The sequence below is a fragment of the Coccinella septempunctata genome, chromosome 9 (genome assembly GCF_907165205.1).
Source record: "Coccinella septempunctata chromosome 9, icCocSept1.1, whole genome shotgun sequence".
Classification (NCBI taxonomy): domain Eukaryota; kingdom Metazoa; phylum Arthropoda; class Insecta; order Coleoptera; family Coccinellidae; genus Coccinella; species Coccinella septempunctata.
Window position 1 is genome coordinate 6,760,208 of NC_058197.1, and position 18,207 is coordinate 6,778,414.

Genomic DNA, 18,207 nt, shown 5'->3' on the forward strand with positions numbered 1-18,207 from the left:
TGGACAGATATTTTCGAAGGTGATGTGTATGCTCGGAATATCACAGGGGTGATTTTTGGATTTTGGGTCACGCCTTGATTTGTTTCGATTTTTTTCTTGGTATCCTTTTACATATGTCTTTCTTTTTTATATTACATTATTTTTTAGTTTCTACGATATATGCCTCATTTCTCATTCAAATCAATAACAATTATTATTCAATGTTAATTTCAGTTTTCATTCGATCGAATACATCAGTTTTCTGAGGCGTAACTAACGGATGGGCCTTTAAAAATCATTTATTTTCAAGTCATCTGATTAGCAATAATAAACTGTAAAGTGATGGACAAGAAACTGGTGGAATAAAACTAATCTAAGCGACTCTCATTGTCTGTCCAAATTTATGTGACACGGTTCAGCATATCGAATGATTTTTTTATTGCAGTTTTCTGACGGGAGTTGAAAAGTGAAGTAGGGCTTAATGCTTCCCTTAGAGACTCCTCATTCCAACAGTCAAATTGGGATAATCTGGGGACTGCGGATCCTGTTGTATCTGATTTGAAACAAACTTTTCATCCCCACAGTCAGAAAATTTTTTCTTCTGTGAAAACTCATCTGATCTTTGGGCAGTTTCAAATTGAACGGTCATCTTATTCGCTTATTAGACAAATAGTGAGGAGTATAAAGTTCCAGAACTGTTTCTACAAGCAAATATCTGTTAGACGAATAGAATCATCACATAAATGCAATATGAAAACCAATGATATACGGTCTTATCTACTAAAATGGGTCAGGCGATGGAACAATTCTGTTGCAAAGGTCTAGTTTCATCTCCTACGGAAATATCATTCATTCATTGATCCATTGCTGTATCCCGTTACCGGGCATAAATCTACAAAAAGAAAAAATTAATAAATAAAGGTGCGAACAGACTTATAATTTCTTAGGGCTAATTGCGACTGTGTGCCCCCCTGTGACTGAAGAGGCCCAACCGTGACCTACAGATCCTTCCACACTCCGGGCATGGAGTCACCAACCAGATCTAGCCGCCGCTGTATCCTTCTCGAGTCTCCATTATAACTGTGTACCAAAGACCTCCACTGTGACCTGTGACCAACACTAGTTGTTCCTAGTTATGATTGGCATCAACTGATTTTAGGTATTGCTGTAGTATATCCTTAAACCGCTTATACTGGCCTCCTGGTTTCAGGGCTCCCTCTGTGAATTCGCCATACAGAGCTATTTTGGGGAGTCTTGTGTCTTGCATCCTCAGAATGTGGCCGCTCCATCTGAGTCGAGCCCTTGTTACTTGAGTCTCAATTGTTGTACAACTCGCGCGTTGCAAAACATCTGCATTCCAAACTATGTGGAACCATCTAATGTGCATTATCTGTCTTAGATGACGTTGTTCCGTTTGTTCAAGCTGTTTAATATGTAGCGTGTATGGCCTCCAGCTTTCGCTTCCGTAAAGAAGCGTTGGGGGACGACTGCTTTGTAAACAGCTGTCTTGGTCTTCAGATTGAGGTCGTGATTTTGAAACACTCTGTCCTTTAGCTTCCAGAAAGCCCGTGATGCCGAATTGATACGGTTGTGTATTGCCGTGTCTAGGTTATGCCTAGTATTTATGAAGCTTCCCAAATATTTGAACTGCTCGACCTGTTCAAGAGTTTCATTCTCCAGGCTAATATCTGTTTAAAGGCTTTCTAGCGAACTTACCAGGATTTTGGTTTTGTCGATATTGAGTCTAAGGCCCGAAGCTTCGTATATATGTTTATAGGTGTCCAACATTATATGTAGCTCCTCTGAGCTGCTAGCGATAAGTGAACAGTCGTCTGCATATTGAAGTTCCGTGATAAACTTGGTACGGGTTTTTGCTCTGAGGCGCTTCAGGAAACAGTCCTTCATCGAATCTGCATCTTATTCCAACACCTCTTACAGGCATACTCATTTCAGCAATTATCGAGACAGCTATGGTGAAAATATTGAACAGTAAAGGCGCTAACAAGCAGCTTTGTTTTATTCCAGAGTTGGTTAAGAAATGGTCGGTAGTAGAGCCTTTATGCTTTATTCTAGCGGTGTTGTTGGTATGAAGGCTTTTACACACTGCTAAGAATTTTTCGGGTACTCCAGGGCGGCCTATGATTCTCAATAGCGCCCTCCGATTCAGCGATTCGAAGGCCTCACTTAAATCGATGTATGCTATATAGATCCTTGATTGTTGTTCACGGGCCTTCTCTTGCAACTGTCGCAGTGTGAAAATTAGGTCGATTTGGTGGAAAGCCGCACTGGGATTCAGGTAATAGCTTTTCTAAGAGTGGAAGCAGACGACTAGCCATAATCTTTTAGAGAATTTTACCGGCCACACTAAGCAACGATATGCCCCTGTAATTGTTGCAACTTGACGTATCGCCTTTGTTCTAATAGAGGTTGATAACTAAAGCGTCTCTGAAGTCTTGTGGCACATATCCTTGTTCCCAGATCTTGCGGAATAATGTTAGGAGACTATTGACAATATCTTCATTAAGGGCTTTGAATATCTCCGCCGGAACGCCATCTAGACCAGGTGACTTATTATTTTTCATAGTTTCAATCGCACTTATGATTTAGGACATTGAGATTTCGTCATCAAGCGATATCTGGGGATTTTCGGGAGCGTTCTATGCCCGGTATTTCTTTCGCTGTATTTGTGAGAGATGATTTGAAGCGTAGCCAATGACTCTCAATGTCGTCGTTATAATTCGGTGGTGTTAGGCCATCTTTGACGGCAGCTGTGAATCTTTCCTTTGTAGAAGGGTTTTGTAGTTTGGAGATTTGAAGGCGCTCTCTTTGTACCTTCAGCTTGCGTTGGTATTTTTGAAACATTGAGCTCTTCATTCTCGAGATTTTCAGACTATGATTAGTCCAGCACTCCAAATCTGCTCTGGGTTTAGTGACGAACACCTCTTTGAGATCTTTTCTTCTCACGATCACATAGTCTAGAGTATGCCAATGCCCTGAGCGCGGGTGGCGCCAGGTCCCCCTTGAATTGGGCTTCGTAATAAAGTAGGTTTTCGTTATACACAGATTGTTTTCTGCACAAAGAGCCAGCAGACGTTCTCGGTTCGAATTGATCCTGTCTGTGCCGTGTTTCCCTATTATTCCTGGCCACAGTTCTGAGTCTTGACATCTACCCACTCTGGCGTTGAAGTCTCCAAGGAGAATAATTCGTTCCTGTTTTGGGATGTTACTTAATGCAGCAACGAGTGTTTCGTAGAAAGAGTTCCTTAAATTGTGAGAGGACTTCAAAGTGGGTGCGTATACTGCAATTATGTTCACAAACGTGTTATGTGCTGCAGGAAAGCGTAGGGTCATTAAACGTTCTGAAATTCCAACTGGATTTTCGGTTAGTTTGGCGGCCAGATCGTTTCTAATGGCAAAGCCTACGCCATGTTATCTGATTTCGCCTTCCGGCAAGCCCTTCCAGAAAAAAGTATACGCTTGTTCTACCAAACTACCTTCGTCCGAAAGGCGTGTCTCGCTTAAGACTATTGCAATGTATGTTCGTTGCAGTTCCTTATCGATTAGGGCAGTACGCCTCTCTGGCCGGTCGGCTTTGGGGTTGTCTAGCAAGGTTCTGACGTTCCATGCTGCAAAAGCTATGTGCTTTTGATTGGTTGTTGTACGATGATTCACTCGCTCGGTCACCCTCTCCAGGAGATCTGAATGGGAGGGTAAAGATACAAATTTTGTCATGTTCGACTGATTCATCTTTCTGTAGGAGACGGAAATATCACGATATTTCTTGTAAGATATTTTGTTTCCCTGAGCTATTTGTAATTATTTCGATATGGGAATTGCGTTTTTTAGATAAAGGGAGGGTTTCCTTCATCACACTTCGCCCACCCGAAGTAGCTCTTGTGATAGCGAAATGCGTGTGGTCGTTTAAAAACTTTTCCTTGTAAAAATCACATGTAGTATTTTCAGTTTGAATGTAGACATACTTACTAAATACTTATTCGAGTAGGCATGACTCGAATGAAGTAATAACAAACATTTTGCTGAGTTCTTTCATGATGTTTGGAGAGTTTTTTTTTGCCAAATGAGAGACAGCCTACTCTATTGACCTAAAAAAATTATAACTTCTTTTTGTAGCAGAAGATATTTTTTTTATATTTCAATTTAGAAACAACTAGTATATATTTTCCAGAGGAACAAAAGTATCCCACATTTTTGAAGCTTCTGCTCGAGGTATCCTACAATGGCGGACAACTCAGTGACCAGGAAATTCAAGAAGAAATAAATACGTTCATCGCAGCTGTAAGTAATGTATTCGCTGAAAACACATAGAATTTCTTCCTTCAACCTGTTTAATTTTCAGGCAACGGATACTAGTGCAACTACATTATCGTATTGCTGTCTTCTGTTGGCAATGCATCCGGAATATCAGGTGAGCACAAGTTTGATGCGAATTTTGCAACTATTTCAAATGAGCTTTTCAGAAAGAGTATTCATTGTAGATTTTGAGGAAAATTCGGCTTTTAGAAAATGGGTACACTTTCGACTGGGCATATAGAGCGCTGGGGCTGAAAATCAACATTGCTAAAACTAAGATTATGTGTACCCCACAAAATGCTGAAAGGATCAGAGTGAAGATCGAAAACGAAGATTTGGAATATGTCGAATATTTTCATTATCTTGGAAGCGTAGTAAGCAACAAAGCCACAATCGACGACGAAATCAGAAATAGAGTCGGTGCGGCATCAAGAGCTTTTTGGGGCCTAAGAGAAAGAGTATTTGACAATCACGACCTGTCAATCAGAACCAAAGCAGCAGTTTACCGAGCTGTGATAGTCCCGACCATGACATATGCGTGCGAAACGTGGACAACGTACAGGCGACATCTAAAAACATTGAATCCACTACAACAAAGGCACCTGAGGCAGATAGCGCACATCAAATGGTTTCATGAAATCTCCAATAAAGCTGTTCTCGAAAGAACTAACAGCCAGAGCATTGATGTTTTAGTTGGCCGAGCGCAACTCAGATGGGCCGGGCACGTTCAGCGTATGCCCGAAAATAGACTTCCCAAATGCGACTTTACGGAGAGCTAGTGTGCGGGCAGAGAAGACAAGGCGGGCAGCTAATGAGATATAAAGACTCTCTTCATGAGAAACTTGTACAGAACGACTGGGAAGCTCTGGCGGAGGATAGATCGCAATGGAGACGTGTTGTGAATAGCTACAGCGTGGAATCGGACAGACGAAATCCATCAGCGCAAGGAAATTTTGAATGTCCTGAATGTGGCAGAGTGATCACCTCGAGAATACGTCTTTTCAGTCATCGAAGGACTCACCGAAGATAGGATCTGTGTGGGAGTTTCAACCCTTTCTTCTATCATATAATGAAATGTAATCCTTCTGTGTAACGTTTTATACTCGTCATCGAGTTACAGCAATATATATATTTTAAAAGATGTGGAATAAAGAATATAATTTTCTAAGGCCGAATCTGCGCTATCGACAAATCATTGAGTGCCAATATTTGGCACTGGCCCATTACCATTCCCTGAAATTTTCAGGGGTTCGAGAGTTATGCCGATTGAAAATTTTTGACGACGAAAAACATAAAACATCCTGTATCTCTTGAACTAATATAGTAAGGACATTTTTCGAACACTGATTTAGAATCACCAAAATGTCCTGCCTGTACTGTACAATCATTTATGAAACACCCTGTATACAGGGTGTACCAAGTTCGAGGGCCTAGTAGACGTTTCTGGAGAACTGGACCTATTTGAAATCTGAAAATTTGGATTATGATATTGTTCGACATTATCTACTGAGCTAGAATATTCTTGAAGCGTGAGCACTTTCAGTTATACAAGAAATGGAAATTAATAAAAAAAAATCTTTTCAATTTTTTTCGTTTCTGATTTGATAGAGTATTCAATTTTGAATCTATTTCTGCTCAAATCGTTGCATTCGTCCAAATGATTTTCATAATATTGAGAAAAAACTGAAAAAAAAAGAAAGATATGCGTATCCAGTATTATATTCGATATTCCTATTCTAAATATCTTAAGCACAAACCGTTTTCACATTTTTGAAGTCGAAGAATGTGGGAAAATTGTACATTTTCGGAATCTTGAAAAAGTTGCCACAGAGTTTTTTGGATGCTGTGTCAAAAATGGGGATCAAGATTTGCCCATAACCCTAATTTTTTATGATTGCGTTAGATTCTGCGAAGAAAAATAATGACATTGTACAAATATGTCAATGCTCTAAAAATGAATAATTCTTGAGTTATTTAGGATTTTCTGAATGTATGCCATAGAAGATAAACTTTCTCAATAATCCACAAGTGAAAAATCTCTTTTCTGAATTAATTTTGTCGGAAAAAAACTCAAAACACAGAATTTGAATGAATAAGACAATAAGACACTTATGTATACGCCTCAAAACATCACGGTTAGTTGCCCGTCTGATTTCCTCCCCTTTTAGTGATCGGAAGGCAATCTCAATGAGACCTATCAGATCTTCTTTGTTCCGAATGGGTGTTTCATACACCTTATTTTTTATTGTACCCCATAAATAAAAGTCCAGTGGTGTAAGGTCAGGGGATCTTGGGGGCCAAGAGAATGAGGAACTGGACGACTGAACATTTTATTGAGTTCTTTAGAAACCTCCAGCGAACTGTTTACTGGAGCTCCATCCAATTGGTAGTATGCGGTACTCGACTTACTCAATGGTTATTCATCTAAGAAATCAGTAACTAAAGTAATTGTAATGTAATTGCAACAATTACAGGGGCATATCGTTGCTTAATGTGGCCGGTAAAATTCTCTCGAAGATTACGGCTAATCGTCTGGTTCCACTCTTAGAGAAGCTTTTACCTGAATCCCAGTGCGGCTTTCGACCAAATCGAGGTACGGTGGACCTAATTTTTACACCGCGACAGCTACAAGAAAAGGCCCGTGAACAACAATCAAGGATTTATACAGCCTTCATCGATTTAAGCAAGGCATTCGACTCGGTGAATCGGAGAGCGCTCTGGAAAATCATGGCACGTCTAGGAGTACCCGAAAAATTCCTAGCAGTGTGTAAAAGCCTTCATACCAACAACACCGCTAGAATACAGCATAATGGCTCTACAACCGACCATTTCTCAACCAACTCTGGAATAAAACAAGGCTGCGTATTAGCGCCTTTACTGTTCAATATTTTCGCCATAGCTGTATCGATAATTGCTGACAGGAGCATGCCCGTAAGAGGTGTTGGGATAAGATTCAGATTTGATGGAGGCCTGTTTAACCTGAAGCGCCTCAGAGCAAAAACCCGTACCAAGTTTATCACGGAACTTCAATATGCAGACGACTGTTCACTCATCGCTAGCAGCTCAGAGGATCTACAGATAATGATGGACACCTATAAACATATATACGAAGCTTTAGGCCTTAGACTCAATATTGACAAGATCAAAATCCTGGTAAGTCCGCCAGAAAGCCTTCAAACAGATATCAGCCTGGACAATGAAACTCTAGAACAGGTCGAGCAGTTCAAATACTCGGGAAGCTTCATAAATACTAGGGCTAACCTCGACACGGAAATACACAACCGTATCAATTCGGCATCACGGGCATTCTGGAAGCTGAAGGACAGAGTGTTCCAAAATCACGACCTCAATCTGAAGACCAAGACAGCTGTTTACAGAGCAGTGGTCCTCCCAACGCTTCTTTACGGAAGCGAAAGCTGGACTCCCTACAGGCGACATATTAAACAGCTTGAACAGACGCAGCAACGTCATCTAAGACAGATAATGCACATCAGATGGTTCCACAAAGTTTCGAATGCAGAAGTCTTGCAGCGCGCGAGTTGTGCTACAATTGAGACTCAAGTAACGAGGGCCCGACTCAGATGGAGCGGCCACATTCTGAGGATGCAAGACACAAGACTCCCCAAAATAGCTCTATACGGCGAACTCACTGAGGGAGCTCGGAAACCAGGAGGCCAGTATAAGCGGTTTAAGGATACACTACATCAATCCCTAAAATCAGTTAATGCTAATCATAACTGGGAACAACTAGCGTTAGACAGGTCACAGTGGAGGTCTTTGGTCCACAGTTATAATGGAGAATCGAGAAGGATACAGCGGCGGCCAGATCTGGTTGGAGACTATCCATGCCCTGAGTGTGGAAGGATCTGCAGGTCACGGTTGGGTCTCTTTAGTCATAGGAGGGCACACAGTCGCAACTAGCACTAAGAAGTTACAAGTCTGTTCGAATTTTTTTTTTTTATTTTTAGTTTTTTTTTGTCTTCTTCTTTTTGTAGATTTATTCCCGGTAACGGGATACAGCAATGAATGAATGAACTAAAGTTTTGAGAATTTTCAAAATACTGAACACGCATATCTCCTTTTTTCAGTTTTTCCTCAAAAGTTTGAAATCCATTTGGACAAATACAACGATTTGATTCTGAAATATATGCAGAATTGAATATTCTATCATATCAGGAAAGAATAATGAAAAGAAATTTTTCGGAAAAATTCAATTTCATTCCCTGTATAAGTGAAAGTGCTTAGGCTTCAAGAATATTTTAGCTCAGTAGATAATGTCGAACAATATCATAATCCAAATTTTCATATTTCAAATAGATCCAGTTCTCCAGAATCTTCTTATAGGCTGTCGAACTCCGAACACCCTGTGTATGTATCTCAATCTGACACGCTAGAGTGTATACAATGATCGTTTTTTTTTGGCTATTCTGACAGGCTGACCTAAGCAATTCTCCCTATATATAGGCCCAAATTTTGGTAGTAGTACTCTAATGGGTCTATAGCTGCAGTTTTACAATCATTCATGAATATTCCGTACTTTCTACTTTTCAGCAAAAAATCTACGAGGAAGCCGTTGGTATATTGGGAGAAGATAGGGACGTCACTCCTTCAGATATACCCAAGTTTCAATTCCTGGATATGTGTTTGAAAGAGACGCTCCGCGTATTTCCAGTTATTCCCTTCGTTATGAGAATTGCATCTGCTGATATTGAACTTGGTAAGTGAATATTTTTACTTGCCAGATATGGGTAAATCGAGAAATGATGAATACATTCTACGATAATATATCGAATGTTAAACCGCATTTCTCACTGCTCCGCAAGTTTTCGATTTTCAGCCAGTATTAGCGAATATTTTTGTGAAAATTTATATTTATTGAAGGCTTATTTCGTCGGCTTTTCATCAATCGCTTCATTTTATCAAGAAAGAATAAATATAGTGTTACATTTTCACTGTGCAGCGGTATTGAAGAACTAAGAAGTGGGCATAAAAGCTTATCAGAGATCACAGCTGTGTTTTGGAATCTCCTTGTTGATAACGTTGTTATCGTACTAGTGTAATTCCCTCGTCTCCTGTGGCTTACCTTATTTCGAAATGTTGAGTCAAGGAACTGCGAAACCGCACTGCATGTACTGTAAGAAAGCCGTCTCTAATCCAGTTGGTTGCTCATAATGTGATGCCCTATTTCATCCCAGTTGCTCCGTGAAAGCCCAGGCCGCCATGGAAGACAGAAAATGTTTTGTTCTCAACACCTGAACGATAACTTCGGAAACCTTGACTCTGAGAGAATAATCAAACAGCTCACTCTGTGACAAGCTTTTTCTCTCACCCTGGACTTTCCCTACTTTTACTCTGGCGCCAGTGGAGCAATCAGTGAAACCCCTCGTCACTCACAGAATCTCCAATGAATTAGAGAGCCCGAGTAGACTTGAGTATCGAAAGGGTATCGATGAAGACTAGGATGGTAGCGTCTTCTAAGTGTCTGCTTTTCAACGGTCTTTAGGCGTTAAAAAGAGTACTTACATCTTCTAACCACAAACCTAGATGAAACTGATTTAATAAATTGACTATCACTGGCAAAATAATTGGCAACAAAATAAACGTTCAGTTCTTTATCCCTACTGGATTAAATTATATACAGAAATGTACAAGTAATAACAAATGTTGATGTCAACCGGCAGCCTGGTCGGCGTGAGGCGGCTGATGGAATACGGTCTATCCAGGAAAATACGGTTGAAATTGACGGTAAATATGGTTAAATTTTGTACGGCCACTCCAGAGGAGTGCGGTGGAAATAGACGGTAAATACGGTTAACTTTTGAAATCCTGGCAAGTCACTCCCTCTGTCGGCGGAAATCGGTACGGTGGCTGGTCTCAGTCCAATTGCAGTGCACCCTCGCTCTCTCTCTCTATCTCTTGAGCACCAAAAATACGGTAGGAACCCCAAGTCCTCCTGGGATCCAACGGCGGTCGAACGGTCGCGGAAGCCGGCACTCTACACAGCCTACAATAACTAGATAAAGTTGAAACGGTAGGTAGGTATTTTCAGCAGTCCAAGGGACTAAAGAAAGCGGAAAATAGCGAAGATATCCTCTCAGGTATGCACTACGTAAGGAATAAAAATGATACAAGTGACTTGCCTTAAACTTTAAAACTTGTCGTATTTCTAAGGCCGTTTCCTGACTTGTCGGTGCATCAATGGTGCGGTATCAGTATGCTCGGTATACTCGGTACCGAAAGCTTACCGAACGCCTATATTTCAATGACCGTTTGCTAACTGGTTCGGTATAAGCGGTAGCGGGAAGGGATCGTTTCGTTTTACTGCATCATTATGAGAATTATTGTGCTAATATAGAACATATTGTAGGTGAATTCGAACATCAGCAGGTTTTCATAGCTGGAGATTATAATTTGTGAAATGTTAGTTGGCATGATAACTCTTTCAGTAGCGTTTCTGATCCTTGTGCTCGTCTTCTGGTTGATGCTCTTGCTTTTGGCGAATTGCACCAGGTAAACTCAGTTAGAAATATGCATGATGGTATATTGGATCTCGTTCTGTCTGGTGATGCTGATCTCTTTATTGAGCCTGCTGTGGATGTTCTCTATCGATTGGACCTTTACCACCCTGCACTTTGTGCACACATTTCCGTTGGATCCTGTCAGGTCTCTTGAGGTCGGTAGTACATATTTCAATTTCAAGAAGGTCAACTATGCAGAACTCAACAGATATTTATTGGATTTGAACTGGCCTGAGATTCTGTCCGAGTCTGGTCATGTGGATGACCTCGAGCATACTTTCTATGAAGTTGTCATGGGGGCCATTGATAAGTTCGTGCCCAGTATCAGAATAAGGATCTCTGTAGGATTGAAGAGACTTAATTTCCAAAGAAAAGGTATCCATCGAGTATACAAAAAATACAAACGTTGGGAGGATTATCAAGCATTCAGTAAGATAAAGTCGGAGTGTGCTGCTTTGGCGGCCACATGTTATTCAGAATATATTTCTAATGTTGCAAATTCGTTGAGAGAGAATTTCAAATCATTTTGGAATTTTGCGAACTCTAAGAGAGAATTTTTTCTTCTTTTGATTCTACATGTTGTACTGCGCCGCCGTCAAGTGGTCAACTTGGCGATGATATTTTATCTTTTTCAGTTGAGGAAGTATCGGGCTGTCTGCATTCGCTGGATACCAACAAAGGTCCTGGACCTGACGAGATTTCACCCTTTCTTCTAAAGAACTGTTCCTCATCTCTTGCACTTCCACTTCAGATAAAACTCAATTTATTTATTGATTCTGATGATACACGTGTAAAGCATCAGCATAGAAATACCAAACGAGAAGAAGTTCGACTCCCGTACTAAATTTGTTGACACTGTTTTCAATCTATTGTTCTAGGCTCTAGAACAGCGCCGCTCTGAAATCGCACCGCTGGAAATCGAAACTACTGCTCTGCGGCATCGGTCGTAATTAGCGGGCCAAAACCTATTCATTCGATTTGAAATTTTGAACCCCAGTAGACTTTGCGTCGTCTTACTTGTAATTCACAAATGAAACTATTTCATTCATTTACAACAGAACTAAGGATACTACATTAGGTACAGATAAATCGATGACAAATTTGTTGATTGAAAAATGAATCGTGATTTTTTTTCAACTATTGAATTGTAGGTACAGAAACAATTAAAATTGAAGACTGAAATTACCCACCGTAGAACTAACAAGGTATACCACCTAATAAAACGACTGCATTGCAGGGGGTATTGTAAAAGTATTCAAGTACAAATTATTGGAAAATAAAATAAGAGCAGTTTAGGAAGGAGCGGAATTTTAATTAAACCTTAAACCATATCTCTAAGGAGTTGTTCTGCAGATAATGATATTGGTTAGGAATATAATGACATAACTATTACAGTAAACCAGAAATGAATTATAGGTATTCTTGTAATTGCTCCTGTTGACTGGATATTCGAAGTCTTCTCTTCGGTAAACTCTCTGTTTCTTCTGGTAAACCATTTTCGAGACAAATTTGTTGAAGGAATGTTGAGTTTTCAAATACTGAAGAACTTATACTTTCTTCAGCCATCGGTGAGCAGACAAATTCCAAGCTTCATGATTACACAAACATAATTATCAAAAAACCAATCACTTACCACTAAAGCAAGAAACGGAACTAGAAGAACGTATATGATTCCCACTATTCAAACAAATTATTGAAAAAATAAAAACATTTCTTGGAAGAACTTCGCCAAAATGAATCTGTCATCAGAACAGTATTTCATAGATTGAAAATCTATGTAGGATTTCTATCAAAGATATTATTTTTGATTTCTATAGTAACACGACTCGACTCTAGCGCCCTAAAGTAATCGCACCGGCTGAAGGGCGAACTAAAGTGGTTGCATTTCTGCCTATATAAGTTGGAAGGGGTAGAACTTGTTCCATAAGCTGAATCAGTAAGAGGAATACCTATATCATAACATGGAATTGAAATACTTTAAATAGAAACTTCACAAAGTCAGTATATGCTACCTCAACATTATTAGCTAGGTTTAATTCAAGAAAGAATCTGTGAAATAATAGGATTTTGTGTCTAGGTAGAGTGGATCACCAATATCGCCGCTCGATTTTATTCCACAATGCATCCTTTTCAAATGAAGTATTTCCAAAGAATGTTGATCTTTCTTTACGAAACTAAATCAATCAATTGACTTCCGATAATTCCGATAAATATCTTGATTTACTAGAAAAACTCTGTCTGTACAAATCTCGAAAAGAGTACTGACAAACGTCAAAGTTTGTTTTCATTTCGCAGCGCCCCCAACGGACAAAATGCGAATCGCGAGGGTCGAAAGGCGGACGAAAGGCCAATAAGCCAGTAAAGGTGAATCTACCTACAAGGTGGATCTCCTGGCCATGCTGGTCTCTATTATAATCGTATACAACTATACATACCGTCAAGCCTCATATGTTGTGGTAAATGTTATTTTGAATTGTGAAGAACAGATTTTTTCAATATCGATTCATTTTTTTCAGATAATTTCGTCATACCAGAAGGAACGTCGATGATATATAGCATATTCACTTTGCATAGAAGCCCGAAATATTGGAAGGATCCACTCAAGTTCAATCCCTACAGATTTTCCCCTGAAGAATCGGCCAAGATGCATCCTTATTCTTATATGCCCTTTATGAAAGGTCCAAGGACCTGCATAGGTGAGTTCGCAAAAAAAAAACAACAAATAAAGTGGGCCAGCTGAAAAATTTCCTAAGTTTGTCTAGCTATGAATTCGTCATAACTTGTGGATTTTCATTCTAGATGTAAAGTTTTGTTCATTGTCTATACTCCTCTATCTCAAGGAGTCTTTATTTTCAATTTCTTCTTCTTGTACAGGGTAGGAATGTAAGACAGTTAAAAAATTTTTTTTGTTTCGGCGAACAATTTGGAAATAGAAGATAGCTCTACAATGTTAATTTTGACGCTGGGTGGATTGCTATGTCAACACCTCGGGACCTCTTTGTCACTTTTCGGGTACAATGCGTTGCTATGAACATATCGCCATTTCATAAAAATCACCTCTTCTTTTGCTAATTCTAGCTATAACTTCGACATTTCTTCACCGATGTTGAGTTTTTCGCCTGTGGTACAAAGCACAATTCTCAGCATTTACGCAACTGGCGCAGAATTTTTTTTCCAGCACTTTTTCGTTGTACAGGGTGTGTACAGGGAAGTGAAAAATTCGTATATTTTTTTTCGAATTCAGAAACCATGAAGACCTCACAAAGTTCTTCTTCATGTTGGGTAAATTCTTCTCTTTTTATGTCATTTTGTAGATTTATTCCTGGTAACGGGATATAGCAATGAATGAATGAATGAATGAATTATTGGGTCATTACATCAAAACGTTATCGATATACTGAAGTATTAGACGGAGAGCCAGAGCCAAAAAAAGTCTCTGAGTTTCTTAAGCCTGGTTTTTTCTCAGGTGATTACAATCATAATATACAATAAAATGCTGCGGTCAGTCAAGTGGATGTTAGAACATGTGCCTCTGGTGCGCGATCAAACATGTCGTGATAACCGACATAATAAAATCAATTTCTTAAGGCTGAAACTTTATAAACTTTTGTATTTTGGTATCTAAATCAAAATTATGATAGTCAGTCAACGTCCAATCGGGACACAGCTGGTCAGTCAGCTTCAATGTGCGTAGCGCGAGGCGTAGCGTCGTTTAGAAGGGTGCAATTCGTTTATTAAGCGTGAAAATTTTTTGTACCTACTACTGACTATATTATTAATGAATAAAATGGTCAGTCAGCCATTCCGTAGAACAACGCCCGTCAGTCAGTGGATAAAAAATTAAATTTTTTTCGCTCTCTATAGATATTACATCATAATCATTCAAAGTACATCATAATCATTCAAAGTAACACATTTATTTCAATAAGGCACTTTCATGTCGCAATTGTTCCTTAAAATCTCAGAAATAAAATTCGTTCGAAATCAACAGTGTACTCAACTAACGCAGGTATACGCACAGGTAAGAACTCCTTGATTTTCAAACATTTTTAACTAATATTCATTTAATTCATTAGGGATAACAAGCTATAAATAATCATCACATAATTCATCATCTGAATCTTTCATATCATTATACTCACTATCGGGATCTGACACGTCAAGCTCAGGTGTTGCAGAATCTAAAAAATAAATAAATTTGTGATTGTTTAATTCAGATAAAGATATTTCTATACCTGTATTTTCTTGTAAAGGTTGAATAATATCATCCTGTACAAGTTCTGGTAATTGATCGCCTTTGAACCAATGACACTCATATTTCTCATCCACCAATTTCCAGCCGTAGTCAGTAGGAGATAGCTCCGTTGGAATTTGACGGTGAGCATTACGCCAAATATTTGTAATGAATCTCGCTGAATCTCGAACTGTTGCATCAATTCTGATTGGCATGGTGGCATACTCGACCCATCTACATTGATTATTTTAATTTTAAAACGATCGTTTGTGGTACTAAGACATTTATACGTCTTCTAAAATAAAACGAATCTTGCCTCGTCAATTGATTTAATTTTTTTCAAGACATACAAATGGAAAACAAATCCTAGAACCCTATTTGAAATATTATTCTGGTTGCTTTCATCTGCAAGTCCAAGGTCAGCGAATGTTTTTTGAAAATCTTGGCTCTGCTTCATTATCTGCAGAGGTTTTTTTTACCTTTCTCATAAAAAGCTGGATTAAAATCACTTTCAATTAGAGCATGCAGTCCAGGAAGAGCATTGCAAACAGAATTTCACAATTTTTGATGCATTCTACGGATATTAATCATCCTTTGATGATTCCTAGTCCCAACTTCTATCTACGCGCATTAATGCTGACTGACCAGCTGTGTCCCGATTGGACGTTGACTGACTATCATAATTTTGATTAAGATACCAAAATACAAAAGTTTATAAAGTTTCAGCCTTAAGAAATTGATTTTATTATGTCGGTAATCCCGACATGTTTGACCGCGCACCAGAGGCACATGTTCTAACATCCACTTGACTGACCGCAGCATTTTATTGCCTATTATGATTGTAATCACCTGAGAAAAAACCAGGCTTTAAAAATTCAGAGACTTTTTTTGGCTCTAGCTCTTGGACTATATTATCACTTCCTAACTGTGGCGTTCGAAAGCTAACACGTGAATTCTGGGGAAAGTGGTTTCCAGACAATGCAGATGGGTGCTCACGTCAGCCTGAGTACCTCAGTTGGGGAGAATACCTGACCGGTAATGAGGGGGTCGTAGGTTCGAATCCTGTTCTGGGTGGTACTTTTTTCAGAATTCAATTCCTGTCTGCATGCCGTTAGAAATTTTCATAATATTATTATAATTCAGACACTAAACTATCATAACGATTGTCTCAAATGTCACAAATGCTATCGTGTCCGAGTCTTAAGATATTGAAGATCAAAGGTCAGAAAAATGGTTTTTCGCGAATATATCGGTTCCTATTGCTTAAATGAGATTTGTCCTCATTATGAAAGTTCTGGTCTACAACTTTTGTTCAAACATTTTTTCCATACGATCAACCGTTTATGGGGTAGAGCGCGAAGAGTGCGCTGCATATATGACTGCCGTCATCATAGGAGAAGAAATTGATTTGCTCGTTATTTTAATTGGACGTTCTCAAACACGTCAACAACAAATTTTCCTAAAAATAGTTGGCGAAGGCAATGTCAAGACACAAATATATTCTTCTAAAAGTTTTGATCAATAACCTCTTACTAAAAAACACCTTTTTATTTTTTCACGCATCCAGTGGCTGTTACACGACTTCTGCGCTCTTTAAAAAAGAAAAAAAGACCGTTACTAGAGCATTGGAAAAAATTCTCAATTTGGATGAACTGGTGGAAGTATTTCAACAAGAAAACTGCCCCGTACAAACATTATTTGAAAATGGAGTGCGCATCTTGTTGGCACTATTAATGCTTCAGAATCTGAGGACAACATAGATCATTTCCGCTACACGCAATTCGTCAAATTAACGAAACGAAATAAACCTGTACAATTATCAACACTTCCACCAACAAGTGAAGCAGCTCATCAACATATGAATCGTGTGTACTACCAGATTCAAACTTGGTTAGGGAAAACTTAGAACCTCAAAAATGGGGCTGGATGCTTGAGAATGAAATTTTTTGAAAAACACAGAAACTCAAATATCTCGGAAACTGTTGATTTTTGGTTATCAAAAAATATGGCTCAAACGACAGCAATTGAGTGATACTAACACCTCCTCCAAGGTTTACGTCTAATTTGGAAACACCCTGTATAGGTACACGCAGCGGAGAGCGATTTTGTTTTATAATATGAAGTTATTGTAACACTCACTTGGGCGTCAATTTTGGAACTCTATAACTTTTAGTTCCACAGCTATGAGCGGAGCCCAGGTTTAAGCTAATTTTTACATGAAATGTTTTCGTACACATTAAAAACATAATTCTTTTTTTTCAGGTCAGAAATATTCTTTCATGGTGATGAAAGTGATGTTGACAAAGGTTATCAGAAGGTTCCAGTTTGAAACCGAGTATAAAAGCGTAGAAGAGGTAGAACTGAAGTTGAATTTGGCTATAAGACCAAAGAACGGATTCAAATTAACTTTGAAACGCAGGATATGAAACCACTGGCAGGTTTTGTGAAATGAATTGATAATAAATATGATTTTTACAATACCGCAGATTTTTAATTCAAGTCTCATTTGATATAACCTGACAGACTCGTCGAGAGTTGGACCTGCGCAGAGACAATGGAAAATCCAACCTAACCATTAGATATGTTGATGGTTTTCCAAGAATAGTTAGATAAAAAAAAAACTAGTTAGGGATAATCTAAACTTCAAAAAGCTGAGTGTCTATTGGTAGGTTGAAATTGTTTGATTTGGCTAAGAATATAAGTATGTCGGATTATGATGTAATTTTGCTCACCGAGACGTGGCTTGACTCCTCAATTGCCGATGCTGAATTACAATTGCATGATTATAATGTTTTCAGAAAGAATAGATCTTGTCTGACGAGCTTGAAGGAAACTGGAGGTGGTGTTTTGATTGAGGTCAAAAAGAGTTTACATTCTTCTTTATTGTCTATAGTTAATAATAATGTTGAAAACTTGTTCGTTTTAGTCAAGGGCAAACCAAGTATAGTGTTTGGATATATACCACAGTTTATATACCACCAAGCTCTTGTTCTTTGAATAGATTTCAGATGTATGAGAATCGTTGTGCTAATATAGAACATAATGTAAGTGAATTCGAACATCAGCAGGTTTTCCTATCTGGAGATTATAATTTGGGGAATATTAGTTGGCATGATGCCTGTTTGGGTAGCGTTTCTGATCCTTGTGCTCGGCTTCTGGTTGATG

At 38.9% G+C, this 18,207-nt stretch overlaps 1 protein-coding gene across 1 annotated transcript in view; it reads left to right on the forward strand.

The window, feature by feature from the left end:
• Window positions 1–17,489, forward strand: part of LOC123321060 (cytochrome P450 4C1-like) — a 34,055-nt gene extending 16,566 nt beyond the window's left edge. The window contains exons 7-11 of the mRNA XM_044908566.1: window positions 4,166–4,275; window positions 4,337–4,405; window positions 8,842–9,007; window positions 13,325–13,504; window positions 17,305–17,489. Of these exons, the coding sequence (XP_044764501.1) occupies window positions 4,166–4,275; window positions 4,337–4,405; window positions 8,842–9,007; window positions 13,325–13,504; window positions 17,305–17,468 (689 nt within the window). The 3' untranslated portion in view covers window positions 17,469–17,489. The remainder of the gene's footprint in view (window positions 1–4,165; window positions 4,276–4,336; window positions 4,406–8,841; window positions 9,008–13,324; window positions 13,505–17,304) is intronic.
• The last annotated feature ends 718 nt before the right edge of the window (window positions 17,490–18,207 follow it).